At 45.5% G+C, this 27095-nt stretch overlaps 1 protein-coding gene across 1 annotated transcript in view; it reads right to left on the bottom strand.

Moving 5' to 3' along the window:
• Positions 1 to 27095, bottom strand: part of LOC129858902 (contactin-associated protein-like 2) — a 197650-nt gene that overhangs the window by 11787 nt on the left and 158768 nt on the right. The window contains exons 13-15 of the mRNA XM_055928132.1: positions 6082 to 6238; positions 4034 to 4161; positions 1256 to 1426 (exon numbers count right to left, since the gene is read on the bottom strand). Of these exons, the coding sequence (XP_055784107.1) occupies positions 1256 to 1426; positions 4034 to 4161; positions 6082 to 6238 (456 nt within the window). The remainder of the gene's footprint in view (positions 1 to 1255; positions 1427 to 4033; positions 4162 to 6081; positions 6239 to 27095) is intronic.

The following is a 27095-nucleotide window of genomic DNA, read 5'->3' as shown; positions in this document are numbered from 1 at the left end:
GCAACATCTCTCCTCTTAACAAAAGAAAAAAGGACAGGGACACACACACCTCACCCTTGAGAGAGTGCTTTGAAAGATGAGAGGCAGAATGGCTGAAAGATGAGAGGCAGAACGGCTGAAAGATGAGAGGCAGAAATAAATGATTTCTACTCCGACAAAATTAATGCTCATTCACAACTCGGAATCACACATGAATATTCAACAACATCTTTTCAGAGAGAAATGGAGAGACAGAGAAAGACATGCCAGCTGGTCGTGGAGGTGTGTAAAGTGTATGTCCTAAGTAGGTGTTATACAGTATTAGTAAGCCAAGATGTCTGACGTGCTTCCCCCCAGGTGTCACACCCTGATCTTTTTCGTCTTTGTACTGGTCTCCTCCCCACTCCAGGTGTCGCCCATCTTCCCCATTATCCCCAGTGTATTTATACCTGTGTTCTCTGTTTGTCTGTTGCCAGTTCGTTTTGTTTGTCAAGCCTACCAGTGTTTTCCCCCTTGCTCCTGTCTGTTTCTAGTTCCTGTTTTCTAGTTCTCTCGGTTTTGACCATTCTGCCTGCCCTGACCCTGAGACTGCCTGCCGTTCTGTACCTTTTGGACTCTGATCTGGATTACTGACCTATGCCTGGCCTTGACCTCTCGTTTTGCCCTCCCCCTGTTCGAGTAATAAACTTTTGTTACTTCGACACTGTCTGCATCTGGGTCTCCCCTAAAACGTGATACCAGGTAGCTGGTATACATTACTACTAAACACTGTGCCACAAAATGGTGGGTGGATGAGGTTAGTTGCCCCCATTAAACCTAAAGCTCTTTGAAATTGCTGAAATGTAATTTGTCATCCATCATCAAATTGACAGCCACTCTGGTTAAATAGCCGTCTCGCCGTAAAAGAACTGTGGTTAAATTTGATCCCCAGGAATTTAACATTCTCAATCTGAATCCGATTGAATGGCCATTTAGACATTTAATTTGAGTCATTAGAGCATAGGCACATAAAGCATATGACATGTCAATCATCGCTTAAGAGCCACATAGAGAACTAAGGGGAAACTGTCTCAGAAAAGTTTCACAGTCTGAACAGAAACTTCAGATGTTTTATACAGTGCAGGAAGAGAGGAGGGTTGAAATGAAAACAGATGAAAGAGAGAGAGAACATCCTCCAAAAAACACAGAGAGGCCAACGAAAGGAGTGTGGAAACATGGGAAGAAGCCACAGAACAAAAGACTGTGCTAAAAGAGAGAAAAAGATCCAGTAACTAACATTTGAGTTCGAGGCGTATGAAGTCAGGGTTGCCGAGGTTTTCCAGGAACACCCCGTAGGGAGCGCTGGTCTTGAAGTAGAAGGAGATGTCTGCGCTGGTCTGTCCCTGGAAGGTGGAGAAATGCAGGTAGGAGGAGGGCGTGGTGAACGACGCCGCGTTCCAGTAGTTATCTGGGGAAAAGCAGAGGAAACGCAGAGGGAAAGCAGAGGAAACGCAGAGGGAAAGAAGAGGAAACGCAGAGGGAAAGAAGAGGAAACGCAGAGGGAAAGAAGAGGAAACGCAGAAGGAAAGAAGAGGAAACACAGAGGGAAAGAAGAGGAAACGCAGAGGGAAAGAAGAGGAAACGCAGAGGGAAAGAAGAGGAAACGCAGAGGGAAAGAAGAGGAAACGCAGAGGGAAAGAAGAGGAAACGCAGAGGGAAAGAAGAGGAAACGCAGAGGGAAAGAAGAGGCAACACAGAGGGAAAGAAGAGGAAACGCAGAGGGAAAGAAGAGGAAACGCAGAGGGAAAGAAGAGGAAACGCAGAGGGAAAGAAGAGGCAACACAGAGGGAAAGAAGGGGAAACGCAGAGGGAAAGAAGAGGAAACGCAGAGGGAAAGAAGAGGAAACGCAGAGGGAAAGAAGAGGAAACGCAGAGGGAAAGAAGAGGCAACACAGAGGGAAAGAAGAGGAAACGCAGAGGGAAAGAAGAGGAAACGCAGAGGGAAAGAAGAGGAAACGCAGAGGGAAAGAAGAGGCAACACAGAGGGAAAGAAGAGGAAACGCAGAGGGAAAGAAGAGGAAACGCAGAGGGAAAGAAGCGGAAACGCAGAGGGAAAGAAGAGGAAACGCAGAGGGAAAGAAGCGGAAACGCAGAGGGAAAGAAGAGGAAACGCAGAGGGAAAGAAGAGGAAACGCAGAGGGAAAGAAGAGGAAACGCAGAGGGAAAGAAGAGGAAACGCAGAGGGAAAGAAGAGGAGAAACAGACACAGAGAATGTCAGATGACCTTTGTACAAACAAAAGCTCATTGCATGGGGTTGAGCTTTTCAATTAATCTCTCTCTTTCTCTCTCTCTGTCTCACTCTGTTTCTCTCTGTCGCTCTCTCTCTCTTTCTCTCTCTGCATATTTTTTGGCAGGAGGAGGGGGAAGATGATAAAGAAGAAGAAGAGGACAGCAGAGATAATGTGAGAGATAAAGAGAGAGAAAGAGCATGTATGTTATCGGTTCAGTGAGATCTATGTGAAGCTCCAAAAGGCTGGTCTCTTCGCACAGAGACACGAGACTGTGACTGTGTGTATGTGTGTGTGGTGGCAGATGCATCTGTCACTTCCAGCCGTGCCCTGAATAACATTAAATCTCTCTCCCTCACCCTTCTCTGTCCCTCTCCCCTCGCTTTTATCTCTCTCTCTCTCTCTCTCTCTCTCTCTCTCTCTCTCTCTCTCTCGCTCTCTTCCCTCCTTTCTCTATTTTCCTCTCTCTCTGTTTCCCTCTATCTCTGTTTCCCCCTCTCTCTCTCTTTCCCTCGCTCTCAGTTTACCTCTCTCTCTCTGTTTCCCTCTCTCTCTCTCTGTTTCCCTCTCTCTCGGTTTCCCTCTCTCGCTCCGTTTCCCTCTCTCTCTCTGTTTCCCTCTCTCTCACTCCGTTTCCCTCTCTTTCTCGGTTTCCCTCTCTCTCTCTCGGTTTCCCTCTCTCTCTCTCTCGGTTTCCCTCTCTCTCTCTCGGTTTCCCTCTCTCTCTCGGTTTCCCTCTCTCGCTCTGTTTCCCCCTCTCTCTCTGTTTCCCCCTCTCTCTCTAAGCCTCTCTGCTCTGGGATGGGAAACGGTGCTGGGGAAGAGGTAGAGTCCAGTGCTGTCACAGAGGAGAGCTTATCACACTGCACCAGAAGCCACACACACACACACACACACACATACACTCTTTCAGCTATGTTTGAAGGTCGAATCCTTTGTCCTACATCATGTGGACATGGTAATGATGAAGTTTAAAAAGGACAGAAAAGTTATATAATTCTCTTTCTGTCATTCTTCCATTCGGTTCTCCTTTTAAGTGTGTAAAAAGTGCCTTTCAGGTGTAATTTAGTCAAATGTTCTATTATTTTAATCAAAGCCCTCTAATTGTATTACTCTCAAGAGAAAAAGCTGAGAAAATGTCCAGAATTTTTTTATCACAGAAGACCCATATTATATTGAATATGTGGGCGTATGTGTGTATGACACTCACTCTTACACACACACACTCGCACACACAAACATACACACGCACATATACGCACGAACACACACACACACTTCATTAGCAACCGTTGCAGCACTCATCTCTGTTCTCCAAACTATAGCCAACCATCGAAGACGTTACTCAATTACCCATGACAACCCATTAACTGTCAGCCAATCATCATTAGTCTTACTGAGTCATAACTCTATACGGCCAATAAAACGTATCAATCATATGAGGTGGAGCTATTCAAATGTGAAATGTTTAATATATCTTTAATATGTCATAATGAATATATTTTACATCTCAATGCTTGGCCATCTCCATCCTCATTATCCTGTCCCATATCTAATTCTGGTGTAACTTGGTCCATAGGTTGGGGCAATAAATGGAGAGATTCACACACACACACACACACACACACACACACACACACACACACACACACACACACACACACACACACACACACACACACACACACACACACACACACACACACACACACACACACACACACACACACACACACACACACAATTATCATTCACTATTAATAACAGTTTGAGGTGCGGAACTCACGGTCTCCTTGACAACGGAGTGGCCCAATGGTGAGCTTGGCCTCTGAACCCTGCCGGTTGGTGTCACCCACGGCAACCTGACTGACTGGCAGATGGTCCTTATACACTAACAGACCACTGTCCTCTCTCCTGGGGAGGAGAAGAAAGAACAGATGAATGGAGGGGGGGGGGGGGGGGAGATAGTTCTATGTTAGATCGTGTTCCAGATCGTAATACTAGATAGTATTTTTCTAGATGACAATTCTTGCGTAAAGAGAAGAAAGATTGTGGAATGAAGGATGGAGAGAGACAGAGGAGAAAAAAACGTGTTAAGCGTTAACTACTTTTAAATGAATTGTCTTTGTCTTCTGAAGCAGCCTGTATTCATCCTCATTATCTGCTTGATGTTCTACGCCTTTTATGAGGACTAATATGCTGATGACACAATGAGAGCACTCACTGTGAGGCCAAGTGTGTGTGTGTGTGTGCTTGTGTTTGCATGTGTGTGTGTGTGCATTTGTGTGTGTGCGTGTTTGTGTTTACGTGTGTGTGTGTGTGTGTGTGTGTGTGTGTGTGTGTGTGTGTGTGTGTGTGTGTGTGTGTGTGTGTGTGTGTGTGTGTGTGTGTGTGTGTGTGTGTGTGTGTGATGATCCCAACATTATGAGGGGAAGTAGAGATGTGTGTGCTATAGCTCCGGAGAGAAAAACATGAATACACCCATTATTAATGGAAAGAGGGAGAGACACAATAACACTCATCTGTTACTGTAAAAAGAGACCGAGAGAGAAGGAAAGAGAGATGGGAAGAGAGAGGGGGAGAAGAAGAGATAAAATGATAGAGAGAGAGAAGGAAAGAGAGATGGGAAGAGAGAGGGGGAGAAGAAGAGATAAAATGATAGAGACCGAGAGAGAAGGAAAGAGAGATGGGAAGAGAGGGGGGGAGAAGAAGAGATAAAATGATAGAGACCGAGAGAGAAGGAAAGAGAGATGGGAAGAGAGGGGGAGAAGAAGAGATAAAATGATAGAGACCGAGAGAGAAGGAAAGAGAGATGGGAAGAGAGGGGGAGAAGAAGAGATAAAATGATAGAGACCGAGAGAGAAGGAAAGAGAGATGGGAAGAGAGGGGGAGAAGAAGAGATAAAATGATAGAGACCGAGAGAGAAGGAAAGAGAGATGGGGAGAAGAAGAGATAAAATGGTAGAGAGAGAGAAGGAAAGAGAGATGGGAAGAGAGAGGGGGAGAAGAAGAGATAAAATGATAGAGAGAGAGAGAAGGAAAGAGAGATGGGAAGAGAGAGGGGGAGAAGAAGAGATAAAATGATAGAGACCGAGAGAGAAGGAAAGAGAGATGGGGAGAAGAAGAGATAAAATGGTAGAGAGAGAGAAGGAAAGAGAGATGGGAAGAGAGAGGGGGAGAAGAAGAGATAAAATGATAGAGAGAGAGAGAAGGAAAGAGAGATGGGAAGAGAGAGGGGGAGAAGAAGAGATAAAATGATAGAGACCGAGAGAGAAGGAAAGAGAGATGGGAAGAGAGAGGGGGAGAAGAAGAGATAAAATGATAGAGACCGAGAGAGAAGGAAAGAGAGAGGGGGAGAAGAAGAGATAAAATGGTAGAGAGAGAGAAGGAAAGAGAGATGGGAAGAGAGAGGGGGAGAAGAAGAGATAAAATGATAGAGACCGAGAGAGAAGGAAAGAGAGATGGGAAGAGAGAGGGGGAGAAGAAGAGAGAAAATGATAGAGACCGAGAGAGGAATCACAACGTTGTGTTATTATTGGAGGGGAGACATCGCTCACTGCCTCAACACACAACACCTGTTGTTTCTGTCTGTTACATTTACATTCAATAAATCAGTCGTTCAGCAGACACTCTTTTCACAAATGGATTCAAAGGAGGTCGCAAAAAGCTCATCCTACGAATATTGAAAATTCATGTAAAATGTTATTTGAATCAGAAACACATGTAAATATGACTGCACACACACGCACGCACGCACACACACACGCACGCACGCACGCACGCACGCACGCACGCACGCACACACACACACACACACCCCAATGCCTGTACTCACCATTGTTTGTGGTCAGCGTCACAGTTACAGTCGTATTTGGGGTCAGTACAGTTCCTGTCGATACCACAGGAACACTTCTGTATCCCCGGCCCTGATCCTCCCCAGTAGAAATGTTTCTCACTGCTCTTACCCACCCACCATGTGTAGGGGGTTCCCTCTGAAGAGACACAGACACACACAGGGATATTACTATAAAAACACACAAACTGTTCAAGATTCCAAATCCATTCCAATGTAAGTCTCTCTTTCATGTGTCTCTTTGTGTGTTTTTATTTAACTAGGAAAGTTAGTTATGAACAAACTCTTCTTTATAATGACACTGGGCCAATTGTGCACCACCCACCCAATCACAGCCAGATGTGACACAGCCTGGATTCAAACCAGGGACTGTAGTGACGCACTCTTGCACTGAGATGCAGTTCCTTAGACCACTGCGCCACTGACGATTTCACTCTGTACAAAACATTAGGAACACCTTTTCTAATATTGAGTTGCCCTCAGAACAGCCTCAATTTGTTCGGGCATGGACTACAAGCTGTCGAAAGCGTTCCACAGGGATGCTGGCCCATGTTGATTCCAATGCTTCCCACAGTTGTGTCAAGTTGGCTGGATGTCCTTTGGGTGGTGGACCATTCTTGACACATACGGGAAACTGTTGAGTGTGAAAAACCCAGCAGCGTTGCAGTTCTTGACACACTCAAACCGGTCCGCCTGGCACCTACTATCATACCCTGTTCAAAGACATTTAAATATTTTGTCTTGCCCATTCACCCTCTGAATGGCACATACACAATCCATGTCTCAATTGTCTCAAGGCTTAAACATCCTTCTTTAACCTGTCTCCTCCCCTTCCTCTACACTGATTGAAGTGGATTTAACAAGTGACATCAATAAGGGATCATAGCTTTCACCTGGATTCACCTGGTCAGTCTGTCATGGAAAGAGCAGAGCTGTGTTTGAATACTCATTCTAACCGCACTAACCGTACTATTTGTGACATAAACTGAATATGTAGTATGCTTATTGGTCATAGTATGGATATAGTCTGTATGTCAAAAGTTCCCGAATGTCGTACTAAAAAGTACACAATACAAAGTACACAAGCAGTGGACACTATTTCTGTGCTTTTAGGGTGCTTAATGCAATTCTTCAGAAAATGGGCGTGGCTTCACAAAGTTTTCAGATTTGAAGAAAATGGCGGAAAATATGCAGCCCGAAGTCCGATAAGTAATGATTTTACAAAGAAGTTATGTTACATGTTATGTTGGCTGACAATTTATTAGCAACGCTGTCCTTACGGACCACGTAGCATTATGTACCGTTATGTTAGCTAGCTCAAAAATAAACTCAGGTGCATCCTGTTTCCATTGATCATCATTGAGATGTATCTACAACTTGATTGGAGTACACCTGTGGTAAATTCAATTGTTTGGACATTATTTGGAAAGGCACACACCTGTCTATATAAGGTCCCACAGTTGGCAGTGCATGTCGGAGCAAAAACCAAGCAATGGGGTCAAAGGAATTGTCCATAGAGCTCTGAGACAGGATTGTGTCGAGGCACAGATCTGGGGAAGGATACCTAAACATTTCAGCAGCATTTAAGATCCCCCAAGAACACAGTGACCTCCATCATTCTTAAATGAAAGAAGTTTGTAGCCACCAATACTCTTCCTAGAGCTGGCCGCCCGGCCAAATTGAGCAATAGGGGGAGAAGGGCCTTGGTCAGGGAGGAGACCAAGAACCCGAAGGTTACTCTGACAGAGCTCCAGAGTTTCTCTGTGGAGAGTGGAGAGCCTTTGGCCTGAATGCCAAGCGTCTGGTGGAAACCTGGCACCATCCCTACGGTGAAGCATGGTGGTGGCAGCATCATGCTGTGGGGATGTTTTTTCAGTGGCATGGACTGGGAGACTAGTCAGGATCGAGGGAAAGATTAATGGAGCAAAGTACAGAGAGATCCTCGATGAAAACCTGCTCCAGAGCACTCAGGACCTCACACTGGGGTGAAGGTTCACCTTCCAACAGGACAACAACCCTAAGCACACAGCCAAGACAACACAGGAGTGTTTTTGGGACAGGTCTCTGAATGTCCTTGAGTGGCCCAGCCAAAGCCCGGATTTGAACCCGATCTAACATCTTTGGAGAGACCTGAAAATAGCTGTGCAGCGATGCTCCCCATCCAACCTGACAGAGCTTGAGAGGATCTGCAGAGAACAATGGGAGAAACTCCCCAAATACAGGTGTGCCAAGCTTGTAGCGTCATACCCAAGAAGACTTGAGGCTGTAATCGCTGCCAAAGGTGCTTCAACAAAGTAAAAAGGGTCTGAATACTTATGTAAATGTGATATTCCTGTTTTTGCTTAGTCACTATGGGGTATTGTGTGTAGATTTATGAGGTGGAAAAATAATTTAATAAATTGTGGAATAAGGCTGTAACGTAACAAAATGTGGAAAAAGTCAAGAGGTCTGAAGACCTTCTGAAGGCACTGTATATGAGACAGGAGAAGATTGCTATCCTATTTATTTTAAATGACGTTCACATTATAAGGATATTGGTCTTCTCTTCTGTTGTTTATGATAAAATCCCAAATTGAAAATGCTAAGAATATTATAACTGAGGAGAACCAGTACAGGGAGGAGAGGAGTAAGGAACAACAACGGTTATCTCTGAAACACACAATATCTCTCTGTGTCACGTAGATGACAATGGTTATCTCTGAAACACACAATATCTCTCTGTGTCACGTAGGTGACAACGGTTATCTCTGAAACACACAATATCTCTCTGTGTCACGTAGGTGACAACGGTTATCTCTGAAACACACAATATCTCTCTGTCTCACGTAGGTGACAACGGTTATCTCTGAAACACGCAATATCTCTCTGTCTCACGTAGGTGACAACGGTTATCTCTGAAACACACAATATCTCTCTGTCTCACGTAGGTGACAATGGTTATCTCTGAAACACACAATATCTCTCTGTCTCACGTAGGTGACAACGGTTATGTCTGAAACACACAATATCTCTCTGTCTCACGTAGATGACAACGGTTATGTCTGAAGCACACAATATCTCTCTGTCTCACGTAGGTGACAACGGTTATCTCTGAAACACACAATATCTCTCTGTCTCACGTAGGTGACAACGGTTATCTCTGAAACACACAATATCTCTCTGTCTCACGTAGGTGGCAACGGTTATGTCTGAAACACACAATATCTCTCTGTCTCACGTAGATGACAACGGTTATGTCTGAAGCACACAATATCTCTCTGTCTCACGTAGGTGACAACGGTTATCTCTGAAACACACAATATCTCTCTGTCTCACGTAGGTGACAACGGTTATCTCTGAAACACACAATATCTCTCTGTCTCACGTAGGTGGCAACGGTTATCTCTGAAACACACAATATCTCTCTGTCTCACGTAGATGACAACGGTTATGTCTGAAACACACAATATCTCTCTGTCTCACGTAGATGACAACGGTTATGTCTGAAACACACAATATCTCTCTGTCTCACGTAGGTGGCAACGGTTATGTCTGAAACACACAATATCTCTCTGTCTCACGTAGGTGTCAACGGTTATCTCTGAAACACACAATATCTCTCTGTCTCACGTAGGTGACAACGGTTATCTCTGAAACACACAATATCTCTCTGTGTCACGTAGGTGACAACGGTTATGTCTGAAACACACAATATCTCTCTGTCTCACGTAGGTGGCAACGGTTATGTCTGAAACACACAATATCTCTCTGTCTCACGTAGGTGTCAACGGTTATCTCTGAAACACACAATATCTCTCTGTCTCACGTAGGTGACACAAATGGTTCCTGCATTTCTAAAATCGCATCAAACACTGGGTATATGTGTTGTGGCGCTGTGTGTGTGTGTGTGTATGTGTATGCGTGCGTGCGTGCGTGCGTAGCTCTGGCTATGAATTTGAGAGTGGTTACATTTCTCCAGCCCCATCCCCCAGCTTCTTAGTGAAATTAAAAAGCCTGTCTCTCCAATATTTTCTTGCTCTGTTCATCCCTTCCCTCCTGTCACAGAGCTAAATCCCGAACACTCAAATACTTCACAGGGGAAAAAGCAAGAAGCAGAGGGAAGAGAGACCTGGATAACAGCTGTTGTGTGGTGTTGCTCCTCTTTGGGAAGCCCCACTATGGTACTTAGCCTGACAAATCTTTATCTGTCTGCTAGGCTTGCCCAGACATACACACAAACACACACACACACACACACGCACACGCACACACCCGCACACGCACGCAAACGCACGCACACACGCGCACTCACACACACACGCACACACACACGCGCACTCACACACACACACACACACACACACACACACACACACACACACACACACACACACACACACACACACACACACACACACACACACACACACACACACACACACACACACACACACACACACACACACACGCACACCCGCACACACACACACGCGCACTCACACACACACACACACACACACACACAAGCACACAAACACACAAGCACACACGTGCACTCGCACACGCACGCACACACTAACACTCTCTCCATCTTAATCAAGACTACCTCGTTTGGATACTCCCCTCTTCCATGAGCTGCTCAGAGAGAGAACAGGTAGGTAAAACAGAATGAATAGAAACATGTGAGAGAGTCAGAATACAGATCTGAAGGATTTCAAATCAGACTATATAATTACTAATGACACACTCAGATAACACATTGGGAGTGTGTGTGTGTGTGTGTGTCTCTGTAAGGCCAGCTAGTTTTCAGTTATATATGAGGGAGAACTGATCAATAGAGCGAGAACAGATTGAAACGGGGAGAGCAGATCGATGGACAACAGATCAATACAGTGAGAGCTGATCAATACAGGAAGAGCAGATCGATAGAGGGACAACAGATTGAAACGGGGAGAGCAGATCGATGGACAACAGATCAATACAGTGAGAGTTGATCAATACAGGAAGAGCAGATCGATAGATGGACAACAGATTGATACGGGGAGAGCAGATCGATAGAGGGACAACAGATCAATACATCGAGAGCTGATCGATACAGGAAGAACAGATCGATAGATGGACAACAGATTGATATGGGGAGAGCAGATCGATAGAGGGACAACAGATCGATACAGGAAGAGCAGATCGATAGAGGGACAACAGATTGAAACGGGGAGAGCAGATCGATAGAGGGAAAACAGATCAATACAGTGAGAGCTGATCGATACAGGAAGAGCAGATCGATCGATGGACAACAGATTGATACGGGGAGAGCAGATCGATAGAGGGACAACAGATCGATACAGGAAGAGCAGATCGATAGATGGACAACAGATCAATACAGCGAGAGCTGATCGATACAGGAAGAACAGATCGATAGATGGACAACAGATTGATACGGGGAGAGCAGATCGATAGAGGGACAACAGATCGATACAGGAAGAGCATATCGATAGATGGACAACAGATTGATACGGGGACAGCAGATCGATTAGAGGGACAACAGATTGAAACGGGGAGAGCAGATCGATAGAGGGACAACAGATTGATACGGGGAGAGCAGATCGATAGAGGGACAACAGATCAATACAGTGAGAGCTGATCGATACAGGAAGAGCAGATCGATAGATGGACAACAGATTGATACGGGGAGAGCTTATCGATACAGGAAGAGCAGATCGATAGAGGGACAACAGATTGATACGGGGAGAGCAGATCGATAGAGGGACAACAGATCGATACAGGAAGAGCAGATCGATAGATGGACAATAGATTGATACGGGGCTAGCAGATCAATAGAGGGACAACAGATCGATACAGGAAGAGCAGATCGATGGATGGACAACAGATTGATACGGGGAGAGCAGATCGATAGAGGGACAACAGATCGATACAGGAAGAACAGATCGATAACAGATTGATACGGGGAGATCAGATCGATACAGGAAGAGCAGATCGATAGATGGACAACAGATTGAAACGGGCAGAGCAGATCGATAGAGGGATAACAGATTGAAACGGGGAGAGCAGATCGATAGAGGGACAACAGATTGATACAGGAAGAGCAGATTGATACAGGAAGAGCAGATCGATAAAGGGACAACAGATCAATACAGGAAGAGCAGATCGATAGATGGACAATAGATTGATACGGGGAGAGCAGATCGATAGAGGGACAACAGATCGATACAGGAAGAGCAGATCGATAGAGGGACAACAGATCGATACAGGAAGAGCAGATCGAGAGATGGACAATAGATTGATACGGGGAGAGCAGATCGATAGAGGGACAACAGATCGATACAGGAAGAGCAGATCGATAGATGGACAACAGATTGATACGGGGAGAGCAGATCGATAGAGGGATAACAGATCGATACAGGAAGAACAGATCGATAACAGATTGATACGGGGAGATCAGATCGATACAGGAAGAGCAGATCAATAGATGGACAACAGATTGAAACGGGGAGAGCAGATCGATAGATGGACAACAGATTGATACGGGGAGAGCAGATCGATAGAGGGACAACAGATCGATACAGGAAGAACAGATCGATAAAAGATTGATACGGGGAGATCAGATCGATACAGGAAGAGCAGATAGATAGATGGACAACAGATTGAAACGGGGAGAGCAGATCGATAGAGGGATAACAGATTGAAACGGGGAGAGCAGATCGATAGAGGGACAACAGATTGAAACGGGGAGAGCAGATCGATGGACAACAGATCAATACAGTGAGAGCTGATCGATACAGGAAGAGCAGATCGATAGATGGACAACAGATCAATACAGCGAGAGCTGATCGATACAGGAAGAGCAGATCGATACAGGAAGAGCAGATCGATAGATGGATAACAGATTGATACGGGGAGAGCAGATCAATAGAGGGACAACAGATAGATACAGGAAGAGCAGATCGATAGATGGACAACAGATTGATACGGGGAGAGCAGATCGATAGAGGGACAACAGATCGATACAGGAAGAACAGATCGATAACAGATTGATACGGGGAGATCAGATCGATAGAGGGACAACAGATCGATACAGGAAGAGCAGATCGATAGATGGACAACAGATTGAAACGGGGAGAGCAGATCGATAGAGGGATAACAGATTGAAACGGGGAGAGCAGATCGATAGAGGGACAACAGATCGATACAGGAAGAGCAGATCGATAGAGGGACAACAGATTGAAACGGGGAGAGCAGATCGATAAAGGGACAACAGATCAATACAGTGAGAGCTGATCGATACAGGAAGAGCAGATCGATAGATGGACAACAGATTGATACGGGGAGAGCAGATCGATAGATGGACAACAGATTGATACGGGGAGAGCAGATCGATACAGGAAGAGCAGATCGATAGATGGACAACAGATTGATACGGGGAGAGCAGATCGATAGAGGGACAACAGATTGATACAGGAAGAGCAGATTGATAGATGGACAACAGATTGATACGGGGAGAGCAGATCGATAGAGGGACAACAGATCGATACAGGAAGAGCAGATCGATAGATGGATAACAGATTGATACGGGGAGAGCAGATCGATACAGGAAGAGCAGATCGATAGATGGATAACAGATTGATACTAGGAGAGCAGATTGATAGATGGACAACAGATTGATACGGGGAGAGCTGATCGATACAGGAAGAGCAGATCGATAGATGGACAACAGATCAATACAGCGAGAGCTGATCGATACAGGAAGAGCAGATCGATAGATGGACAACAGATTGATACGGGGAGAGCTGATCGATACAGGAAGAGCAGATCGATAGATGGACAACAGATTGAAACGGGGAGAGCAGATCGATAGAGGGATAACAGATTGAAACGGGGAGAGCAGATTGATAGAGGGACAACAGATTGATACAGGAAGAGCAGATCGATACAGGAAGAGCAGATCGATAGAGGGACAACAGATCGATACAGGAAGAGAAGATCGATAGAGGGACAACAGATTGAAACGGGGAGAGCAGATCGATGGACAACAGATCAATACAGTGAGAGCTGATCGATACAGGAAGAGCAGATCGATAGATGGACAACAGATTGATACGGGGAGAGCTGATCGATACAGGAAGAGCAGATCGATAGAGAGACAACAGATCGATACAGGAAGAGCAGATCGATAGATGGACAACAGATTGATACGGGGAGAGCAGATCGATAGAGGGATAACAGATCGATACAGGAAGAACAGATCGATAAAAGATTGATACGGGGAGATCAGATCGATATAGGAAGAGCAGATAGATAGATGGACAACAGATTGAAACGGGGAGAGCAGATCGATAGAGGGATAACAGATTGAAACGGGGAAAGCAGATCGATAGAGGGACAACAGATTGAAACGGGGAGAGCAGATCGATGGACAACAGATCAATACAGTGAGAGCTGATCGATACAGGAAGAGCAGATCGATAGATGGACAACAGATCAATACAGCGAGAGCTGATCGATACAGGAAGAGCAGATCGATACAGGAAGAGCAGATCGATAGATGGATAACAGATTGATACGGGGAGAGCAGATCAATAGAGGGACAACAGATAGATACAGGAAGAGCAGATCGATAGATGGACAACAGATTGATACGGGGAGAGCAGATCGATAGAGGGACAACAGATCGATACAGGAAGAACAGATCGATAACAGATTGATACGGGGAGATCAGATCGATAGAGGGACAACAGATCGATACAGGAAGAGCAGATCGATATATGGACAACAGATTGAAACGGGGAGAGCAGATCGATAGAGGGATAACAGATTGAAACGGGGAGAGCAGATCGATAGAGGGACAACAGATCGATACAGGAAGAGCAGATCGATAGAGGGACAACAGATTGAAACGGGGAGAGCAGATCGATAAAGGGACAACAGATCAATACAGTGAGAGCTGATCGATACAGGAAGAGCAGATCGATAGATGGACAACAGATTGATACGGGGAGAGCAGATCGATAGATGGACAACAGATTGATACGGGGAGAGCAGATCGATACAGGAAGAGCAGATCGATAGATGGACAACAGATTGATACGGGGAGAGCAGATCGATAGAGGGACAACAGATCGATACAGGAAGAGCAGATCGATAGATGGATAACAGATTGATACGGGGAGAGCAGATCGATAGAGGGACAACAGATCGATACAGGAAGAGCAGATCGATAGATGGATAACAGATTGATACGGGGAGAGCAGATCGATACAGGAAGAGCAGATCGATAGATGGATAACAGATTGATACTAGGAGAGCAGATTGATAGATGGACAACAGATTGATACGGGGAGAGCTGATCGATACAGGAAGAGCAGATCGATAGATGGACAACAGATCAATACAGCGAGAGCTGATCGATACAGGAAGAGCAGATCGATAGATGGACAACAGATTGATACGGGGAGAGCTGATCGATACAGGAAGAGCAGATCGATAGATGGACAACAGATTGAAACGGGGAGAGCAGATCGATAGAGGGATAACAGATTGAAACGGGGAGAGCAGATTGATAGAGGGACAACAGATTGATACAGGAAGAGCAGATCGATACAGGAAGAGCAGATCGATAGATGGACAACAGATTGATACGGGGAGAGCAGATCGATAGAGGGATAACAGATCGATACAGGAAGAACAGATCGATAACAGATTGATACGGGGAGATCAGATCGATACAGGAAGAGCAGATCAATAGATGGACAACAGATTGAAACGGGGAGAGCAGATCGATAGATGGACAACAGATTGATACGGGGAGAGCAGATCGATAGAGGGACAACAGATCGATACAGGAAGAACAGATCGATAAAAGATTGATACGGGGAGATCAGATCGATACAGGAAGAGCAGATAGATAGATGGACAACAGATTGAAACGGGGAGAGCAGATCGATAGAGGGATAACAGATTGAAACGGGGAGAGCAGATCGATAGAGGGATAACAGATTGAAACGGGGAGAGCAGATCGATAGAGGGACAACAGATTGATACAGGAAGAGCAGATCGATACAGGAAGAGCAGATCGATAGAGGGACAACAGATCGATACAGGAAGAGAAGATCGATAGAGGGACAACAGATTGAAACGGGGAGAGCAGATCGATGGACAACAGATCAATACAGTGAGAGCTGATCGATACAGGAAGAGCAGATCGATAGATGGACAACAGATTGATACGGGGAGAGCTGATCGATACAGGAAGAGCAGATCGATAGAGAGACAACAGATCGATACAGGAAGAGCAGATCGATAGATGGACAACAGATTGATACGGGGAGAGCAGATTGATAGAGGGATAACAGATCGATACAGGAAGAACAGATCGATAAAAGATTGATACGGGGAGATCAGATCGATATAGGAAGAGCAGATAGATAGATGGACAACAGATTGAAACGGGGAGAGCAGATCGATAGAGGGATAACAGATTGAAACGGGGAAAGCAGATCGATAGAGGGACAACAGATTGAAACGGGGAGAGCAGATCGATGGACAACAGATCAATACAGTGAGAGCTGATCGATACAGGAAGAGCAGATCGATAGATGGACAACAGATCAATACAGCGAGAGCTGATCGATACAGGAAGAGCAGATCGATACAGGAAGAGCAGATCGATAGATGGATAACAGATTGATACGGGGAGAGCAGATCAATAGAGGGACAACAGATAGATACAGGAAGAGCAGATCGATAGATGGACAACAGATTGATACGGGGAGAGCAGATCGATAGAGGGACAACAGATCGATACAGGAAGAACAGATCGATAACAGATTGATACGGGGAGATCAGATCGATAGAGGGACAACAGATCGATACAGGAAGAGCAGATCGATAGATGGACAACAGATTGAAACGGGGAGAGCAGATCGATAGAGGGATAACAGATTGAAACGGGGAGAGCAGATCGATAGAGGGACAACAGATCGATACAGGAAGAGCAGATCGATAGAGGGACAACAGATTGAAACGGGGAGAGCAGATCGATAAAGGGACAACAGATCAATACAGTGAGAGCTGATCGATACAGGAAGAGCAGATCGATAGATGGACAACAGATTGATACGGGGAGAGCAGATCGATAGATGGACAACAGATTGATACGGGGAGAGCAGATCGATACAGGAAGAGCAGATCGATAGATGGACAACAGATTGATACGGGGAGAGCAGATCGATAAAGGGACAACAGATTGATACAGGAAGAGCAGATTGATAGATGGACAACAGATTGATACGGGGAGAGCAGATCGATAGAGGGACAACAGATCGATACAGGAAGAGCAGATCGATAGATGGATAACAGATTGATACGGGGAGAGCAGATCGATACAGGAAGAGCAGATCGATAGATGGATAACAGATTGATACTAGGAGAGCAGATTGATAGATGGACAACAGATTGATACGGGGAGAGCTGATCGATACAGGAAGAGCAGATCGATAGATGGACAACAGATCAATACAGCGAGAGCTGATCGATACAGGAAGAGCAGATCGATAGATGGACAACAGATTGATACGGGGAGAGCTGATCGATACAGGAAGAGCAGATCGATAGATGGACAACAGATTGAAACGGGGAGAGCAGATCGATAGAGGGATAACAGATTGAAACGGGGAGAGCAGATTGATAGAGGGACAACAGATTGATACAGGAAGAGCAGATCGATACAGGAAGAGCAGATCGATAGATGGACAACAGATTGATACGGGGAGAGCAGATCGATAGAGGGATAACAGATCGATACAGGAAGAAAAGATCGATAACAGATTGATACGGGGAGATCAGATCGATACAGGAAGAGCAGATCAATAGATGGACAACAGATTGAAACGGGGAGAGCAGATCGATAGATGGACAACAGATTGATACGGGGAGAGCAGATCGATAGAGGGACAACAGATCGATACAGGAAGAACAGATCGATAAAAGATTGATACGGGGAGATCAGATCGATACAGGAAGAGCAGATAGATAGATGGACAACAGATTGAAACGGGGAGAGCAGATCGATAGAGGGATAACAGATTGAAACGGGGAGAGCAGATCGATAGAGGGACAACAGATTGAAACGGGGAGAGCAGATCGATGGACAACAGATCAATACAGTGAGAGCTGATCGATACAGGAAGAGCAGATCGATAGATGGACAACAGATCAATACAGCGAGAGCTGATCGATACAGGAAGAGCAGATCGATACAGGAAGAGCAGATCGATAGATGGATAACAGATTGATACGGGGAGAGCAGATCAATAGAGGGACAACAGATAGATACAGGAAGAGCAGATCGATAGATGGACAACAGATTGATACGGGGAGAGCAGATCGATAGAGGGACAACAGATCGATACAGGAAGAACAGATCGATAACAGATTGATACGGGGAGATCAGATCGATAGAGGGACAACAGATCGATACAGGAAGAGCAGATCGATAGATGGACAACAGATTGAAACGGGGAGAGCAGATCGATAGAGGGATAACAGATTGAAACGGGGAGAGCAGATCGATAGAGGGACAACAGATCGATACAGGAAGAGCAGATCGATAGAGGGACAACAGATTGAAACGGGGAGAGCAGATCGATAAAGGGACAACAGATCAATACAGTGAGAGCTGATCGATACAGGAAGAGCAGATCGATAGATGGACAACAGATTGATACGGGGAGAGCAGATCGATAGATGGACAACAGATTGATACGGGGAGAGCAGATCGATACAGGAAGAGCAGATCGATAGATGGACAACAGATTGATACGGGGAGAGCAGATCGATAGAGGGACAACAGATTGATACAGGAAGAGCAGATTGATAGATGGACAACAGATTGATACGGGGAGAGCAGATCGATAGAGGGACAACAGATCGATACAGGAAGAGCAGATCGATAGATGGATAACAGATTGATACGGGGAGAGCAGATCGATACAGGAAGAGCAGATCGATAGATGGATAACAGATTGATACTAGGAGAGCAGATTGATAGATGGACAACAGATTGATACGGGGAGAGCTGATCGATACAGGAAGAGCAGATCGATAGATGGACAACAGATCAATACAGCGAGAGCTGATCGATACAGGAAGAGCAGATCGATAGATGGACAACAGATTGATACGGGGAGAGCTGATCGATACAGGAAGAGCAGATCGATAGATGGACAACAGATTGAAACGGGGAGAGCAGATCGATAGAGGGATAACAGATTGAAACGGGGAGAGCAGATTGATAGAGGGACAACAGATTGATACAGGAAGAGCAGATCGATACAGGAAGAGCAGATCGATAGAGGGACAACAGATCGATACAGGAAGAGAAGATCGATAGAGGGACAACAGATTGAAACGGGGAGAGCAGATCGATGGACAACAGATCAATACAGTGAGAGCTGATCGATACAGGAAGAGCAGATCGATAGATGGACAACAGATTGATACGGGGAGAGCTGATCGATACAGGAAGAGCAGATCGATAGAGAGACAACAGATCGATACAGGAAGAGCAGATCGATAGATGGACAACAGATTGATACGGGGAGAGCAGATCGATAGAGGGATAACAGATCGATACAGGAAGAACAGATCGATAAAAGATTGATACGGGGAGATCAGATCGATATAGGAAGAGCAGATAGATAGATGGACAACAGATTGAAACGGGGAGAGCAGATCGATAGAGGGATAACAGATTGAAACGGGGAGAGCAGATCGATAGAGGGACAACAGATTGAAACGGGGAGAGCAGATCGATGGACAACAGATCAATACAGTGAGAGCTGATCGATACAGGAAGAGCAGATCGATAGATGGACAACAGATCAATACAGCGAGAGCTGATCGATACTGGAAGAGCAGATCGATACAGGAAGAGCAGATCGATAGATGGATAACAGATTGATACGGGGAGAGCAGATCAATAGAGGGACAACAGATAGATACAGGAAGAGCAGATCGATAGATGGACAACAGATTGATACGGGGAGAGCAGATCGATAGAGGGACAACAGATCGATACAGGAAGAACAGATCGATAACAGATTGATACGGGGAGATCAGATCGATAGAGGGACAACAGATCGATACAGGAAGAGCAGATCGATAGATGGACAACAGATTGAAACGGGGAGAGCAGATCGATAGAGGAATAACAGATTGAAACGGGGAGAGCAGATCGATAGAGGGACAACAGATCGATACAGGAAGAGCAGATCGATAGAGGGACAACAGATTGAAACGGGGAGAGCAGATCGATAAAGGGACAACAGATCAATACAGTGAGAGCTGATCGATACAGGAAGAGCAGATCGATAGATGGACAACAGATTGATACGGGGAGAGCAGATCGATAGATGGACAACAGATTGATACGGGGAGAGCAGATCGATACAGGAAGAGCAGATCGATAGATGGACAACAGATTGATACGGGGAGAGCAGATCGATAAAGGGACAACAGATTGATACAGGAAGAGCAGATTGATAGATGGACAACAGATTGATACGGGGAGAGCAGATCGATAGAGGGACAACAGATCGATACAGGAAGAGCAGATCGATAGATGGATAACAGATTGATACGGGGAGAGCAGATCGATACAGGAAGAGCAGATCGATAGATGGATAACAGATTGATACTAGGAGAGCAGATTGATAGATGGACAACAGATTGATACGGGGAGAGCTGATCGATACAGGAAGAGCAGATCGATAGATGGACAACAGATCAATACAGCGAGAGCTGATCGATACAGGAAGAGCAGATCGATAGATGGACAACAGATTGATACGGGGAGAGCTGATCGATACAGGAAGAGCAGATCGATAGATGGACAACAGATTGAAACGGGGAGAGCAGATCGATAGAGGGATAACAGATTGAAACGGGGAGAGCAGATTGATAGAGGGACAACAGATTGATACAGGAAGAGCAGATCGATACAGGAAGAGCAGATCGATAGAGGGACAACAGATCGATACAGGAAGAGAAGATCGATAGAGGGACAACAGATTGAAACGGGGAGAGCAGATCGATGGACAACAGATCAATACAGTGAGAGCTGATCGATACAGGAAGAGCAGATCGATAGATGGACAACAGATTGATACGGGGAGAGCTGATCGATACAGGAAGAGCAGATCGATAGAGAGACAACAGATCGATACAGGAAGAGCAGATCGATAGATGGACAACAGATTGATACGGGGAGAGCAGATCGATAGAGGGATAACAGATCGATACAGGAAGAACAGATCGATAACAGATTGATACGGGGAGATCAGATCGATACAGGAAGAGCAAATCGATAGATGGACAACAGATTGAAACGGGGAGAGCAGATCGATAGATGGACAACAGATTGATACGGGGAGAGCAGATCGATAGAGGGACAACAGATCGATACAGGAAGAACAGATCGATAAAAGATTGATACGGGGAGATCAGATCGATACAGGAAGAGCAGATAGATAGATGGACAACAGATTGAAACGGGGAGAGCAGATCGATAGAGGGATAACAGATTGAAACGGGGAGAGCAGATCGATAGAGGGACAACAGATTGAAACGGGGAGAGCAGATCGATGGACAACAGATCAATACAGTGAGAGCTGATCGATACAGGAAGAGCAGATCGATAGATGGACAACAGATCAATACAGCGAGAGCTGATCGATACAGGAAGAGCAGATCGATAGATGGATAACAGATTGATACGGGGAGAGCTGATCAATACCGGAAGAGCAGATCGATAGATGGACAAGAGATTGATTCGGGGAGAGCAGATCAATAGATGGACAACAGATTGATACGGGGAGAGCTGATCGATACAGGAAGAGCAGATTGATAGATGGACAACAGATTGATTCGGGGAGAGCAGATCGATAGATGGACAACAGATTGAAACGGGGAGAGCAGATCGATAGAGGGACAACAGATCAATAGAGTGAGAGCTGATCGATACAGGAAGAGCAGATCGATAGAGGGACAACAGATTGATACGGGGAGAGCAGATCTATAGAGGGATAACAGATTGAAACGGGGAGAGCAGATCGATAGAGGGACAACAGATCGATACAGGAAGAGCAGATCGATAGATTGACAACAGATTGATACGGGGAGAGCAGATCGATAGATGGATAACAGATTGATACGGGGAGAGCAGATCGATACAGGAAGAGCAGATCGATAGATGGACAACAGATTGATACGGGGAGGGCAGATTGATAGAGGGACAACAGATCGATACAGGAAGAGCAGATCGATAGATGGACAACAGATTGATACGGGGAGAGCAGATCGATAGATGTACAACAGATTGATACGGGGAGAGCAGATCGATACAGGAAGAGCAGATCGATAGATGGATAACAGATTGATACGGGGAGAGCAGATCGATAGAGGGACAACAGATAGATACAGGAAGAGCAGATCGATAGATGGACAACAGATTGATACGGGGAGAGCAGATCGATAGAGGGACAACAGATCGATACAGGAAGAACAGATCGATAACAGATTGATACGGGGAGATCAGATCGATAGAGGGACAACAGATCGATACAGGAAGAGCAGATCGATAGATGGACAACAGATTGAAACGGGGAGAGCAGATCGATAGAGGGATAACAGATTGAAACGGGGAGAGCAGATCGATAGAGGGACAACAGATCGATACAGGAAGAGCAGATCGATAGAGGGACAACAGATTGAAACGGGGAGAGCAGAACGATAAAGGGACAACAGATCAATACAGTGAGAGCTGATCGATACAGGAAGAGCAGATCGATAGATGGACAACAGATTGATACGGGGAGAGCAGATCGATAGATGGACAACAGATTGATACGGGGAGAGCAGATCGATACAGGAAGAGCAGATCGATAGATGGACAACAGATTGATACGGGGAGAGCAGATCGATAGAGGGACAACAGATTGATACAGGAAGAGCAGATTGATAGATGGACAACAGATTGATACGGGGAGAGCAGATCGATAGAGGGACAACAGATCGATACAGGAAGAGCAGATCGATAGATGGATAACAGATTGATACGGGGAGAGCAGATCGATACAGGAAGAGCAGATCGATAGATGGATAACAGATTGATACTAGGAGAGCAGATTGATAGATGGACAACAGATTGATACGGGGAGAGCTGATCGATACAGGAAGAGCAGATCGATAGATGGACAACAGATCAATACAGCGAGAGCTGATCGATACAGGAAGAGCAGATCGATAGATGGACAACAGATTGATACGGGGAGAGCTGATCGATACAGGAAGAGCAGATTGATAGATGGACAACAGATTGAAACGGGGAGAGCAGATCGATAGAGGGATAACAGATTGAAACGGGGAGAGCAGATTGATAGAGGGACAACAGATTGATACAGGAAGAGCAGATCGATACAGGAAGAGCAGATCGATAGAGGGACAACAGATCGATACAGGAAGAGAAGATCGATAGAGGGACAACAGATTGAAACGGGGAGAGCAGATCGATGGACAACAGATCAATACAGTGAGAGCTGATCGATACAGGAAGAGCAGATCGAAAGATGGACAACAGATTGATACGGGGAGAGCTGATCGATACAGGAAGAGCAGATCGATAGAGAGACAACAGATCGATACGGGGAGAGCAGATCGATAGATGGACAACAGATTGAAACGGGGAGAGCAGATCGATAGAGGGACAACAGATCAATACAGTGAGAGCTGATCGATACAGGAAGAGCAGATCGATAGATGGACAACAGATTGATACGGGGAGAGCAGATCGATAGATGGACAACAGATTGATACGGGGAGAGCAGATCGATACAGGAAGAGCAGATCGATAGATGGACAACAGATTGATACGGGGAGAGCAGATCGATAGAGGGACAACAGATCGATACAGGAAGAGCAGATTGATAGATGGACAACAGATTGATACGGGGAGAGCAGATCGATAGAGGGACAACAGATCGATACAGGAAGAGCAGATCGATAGATGGATAACAGATTGATACGGGGAGAGCAGATCGATACAGGAAGAGCAGATCGATAGATGGATAACAGATTGATACTAGGAGAGCAGATTGATAGATGGACAACAGATTGATACGGGGAGAGCTGATCGATACAGGAAGAGCAGATCGATAGATGGACAACAGATCAATACAGCGAGAGCTGATCGATACAGGAAGAGCAGATCGATAGATGGACAACAGATTGATACGGGGAGAGCTGATCGATACAGGAAGAGCAGATCGATAGATGGACAACAGATTGATACGGGGAGCGCTGATCGATACAGGAAGAGCAGATCGATAGATGGACAACAGATCAATACAGCGAGAGCTGATCGATACAGGAAGAGCAGATCGATGGATGGATAACAGATTGATACGGGGAGAGCTGATCAATACAGGAAGAGCAGATCGATAGATGGACAACAGATTGATTCGGGGAGAGCAGATCGATAGATGGACAACAGATCGATACAGGAAGAGCAGATCGATAGATGGACAACAGATTGAAACGGGGAGAGCAGATCGATAGATGGACAACAGATTGATACGGGGAGAGCAGATCGATAGAGGGACAACAGATCGATACAGGAAGAACAGATCGATAAAAGATTGAAACGGGGAGAGCAGATCGATAGAGGGACAACAGATTGAAACGGGGAGAGCAGATCGATGGACAACAGATCAATACAGTGAGAGCTGATCGATACAGGAAGAGCAGATCGATAGATGGACAACAGATCAATACAGCGAGAGCTGATCGATACAGGAAGAGCAGATCGATAGATGGATAACAGATTGATACGGGGAGAGCTGATCAATACAGGAAGAGCAGATCGATAGATGGACAAGAGATTGATTCGGGGAGAGCAGATCGATAGATGGACAACAGATTGATACGGGGAGAGCTGATCGATACAGGAAGAGCAGATTGATAGATGGACAACAGATTGATTCGGGGAGAGCAGATCGATAGATGGACAACAGATTGAAACGGGGAGAGCAGATCGATAGAGGGACAACAGATCAATACAGTGAGAGCTGATCGATACAGGAAGAGCAGATCGATAGAGGGACAACAGATTGATACGGGGAGAGCAGATCTATAGAGGGATAACAGATTGAAACGGGGAGAGCAGATCGATAGAGGGACAACAGATCGATACAGGAAGAGCAGATCGATAGATGGACAACAGATTGAAACGGGGAGAGCAGATCGATAGAGGGACAACAGATTGATACGGGGAGAGCATATCGATAGATGGACAACAGATTGATACGGGGAGAGCAGATCGATACAGGAAGAGCAGATCGATAGATGGACAACAGATTGATACGGGGAGAGCAGATCGATAGAGGGACAAAAGATCGATACAGGAAAAGCAAATTGATAGATGGACAACAGATTGATACGGGGAGAGCAGATCGATAGAGGGACAACAGATCGATACAGGAAGAGCAGATCGATAGATGGATAACAGATTGATACGGGGAGAGCAGATCGATACAGGAAGAGCAGATCGATAGATGGATAACAGATTGATACTAGGAGAGCAGATTGATAGATGGACAACAGATTGATACGGGGAGAGCTGATCGATACAGGAAGAGCAGATCGATAGATGGACAACAGATCAATACAGCGAGAGCTGATCGATACAGGAAGAGCAGATCGATAGATGGACAACAGATTGATACGGGGAGAGCTGATCGATACAGGAAGAGCAGATCGATAGATGGACAACAGATTGATACGGGGAGCGCTGATCGATACAGGAAGAGCAGATCGATAGATGGACAACAGATCAATACAGCGAGAGCTGATCGATACAGGAAGAGCAGATCGATGGATGGATAACAGATTGATACGGGGAGAGCTGATAAATACAGGAAGAGCAGATCGATAGATGGACAACAGATTGATTCGGGGAGAGCAGATCGATAGATGGACAACAGATTGATACGGGGAGAGCTGATCGATACAGGAAGAGCAGATTGATAGATGGACAACAGATTGATTCGGGGAGAGCAGATCGATAGATGGACAACAGATCGATACAGGAAGAGCAGATGGATAGATGGACAACAGATTGAAACGGGGAGAGCAGATCGATAGATGGACAACAGATTGATACGGGGAGAGCAGATCGATAGAGGGACAACAGATCGATACAGGAAGAACAGATCGATAAAAGATTGAAACGGGGAGAGCAGATCGATAGATGGACAACAGATTGAAACGGGGAGAGCAGATCGATGGACAACAGATCAATACAGTGAGAGCTGATCGATACAGGAAGAGCAGATCGATAGAGGGACAACAGATTGATACGGGGAGAGCTGATCGATACAGGAAGAGCAGATTGATAGATGGACAACAGATTGATTCGGGGAGAGCAGATCAATAGATGGACAACAGATTGAAACGGGGAGAGCAGATCGATAGAGGGACAACAGATCAATACAGTGAGAGCTGATCGATACAGGAAGAGCAGATCGATAGAGGGACAACAGATTGATACGGGGAGAGCAGATCGATAGAGGGACAACAGATCAATACAGTGAGAGCTGATCGATACAGGAAGAGCAGATCGATAGATGGACAACAGATTGATACGGGGAGAGCAGATCGATAGATGGACAACAGATTGATACGGGGAGAGCAGATCGATACAGGAAGAGCAGATCGATAGATGGACAACAGATTGATACGGGGAGAGCAGATCGATAGAGGGACAACAGATTGATACAGGAAGAGCAGATTGATAGATGGACAACAGATTGATACGGGGAGAGCAGATCGATAGAGGGACAACAGATCGATACAGGAAGAGCAGATCGATAGATGGATAACAGATTGATACGGGGAGAGCAGATCGATACAGGAAGAGCAGATCGATAGATGGATAACAGATTGATACT

Source organism: Salvelinus fontinalis, chromosome 7, assembly GCF_029448725.1.
Source record: "Salvelinus fontinalis isolate EN_2023a chromosome 7, ASM2944872v1, whole genome shotgun sequence".
Taxonomy (NCBI): Eukaryota; Metazoa; Chordata; class Actinopteri; order Salmoniformes; family Salmonidae; genus Salvelinus; species Salvelinus fontinalis.
Note: the sequence above shows the minus strand (reverse complement) of the source record. Positions and strands in the feature narration are given on the sequence as shown.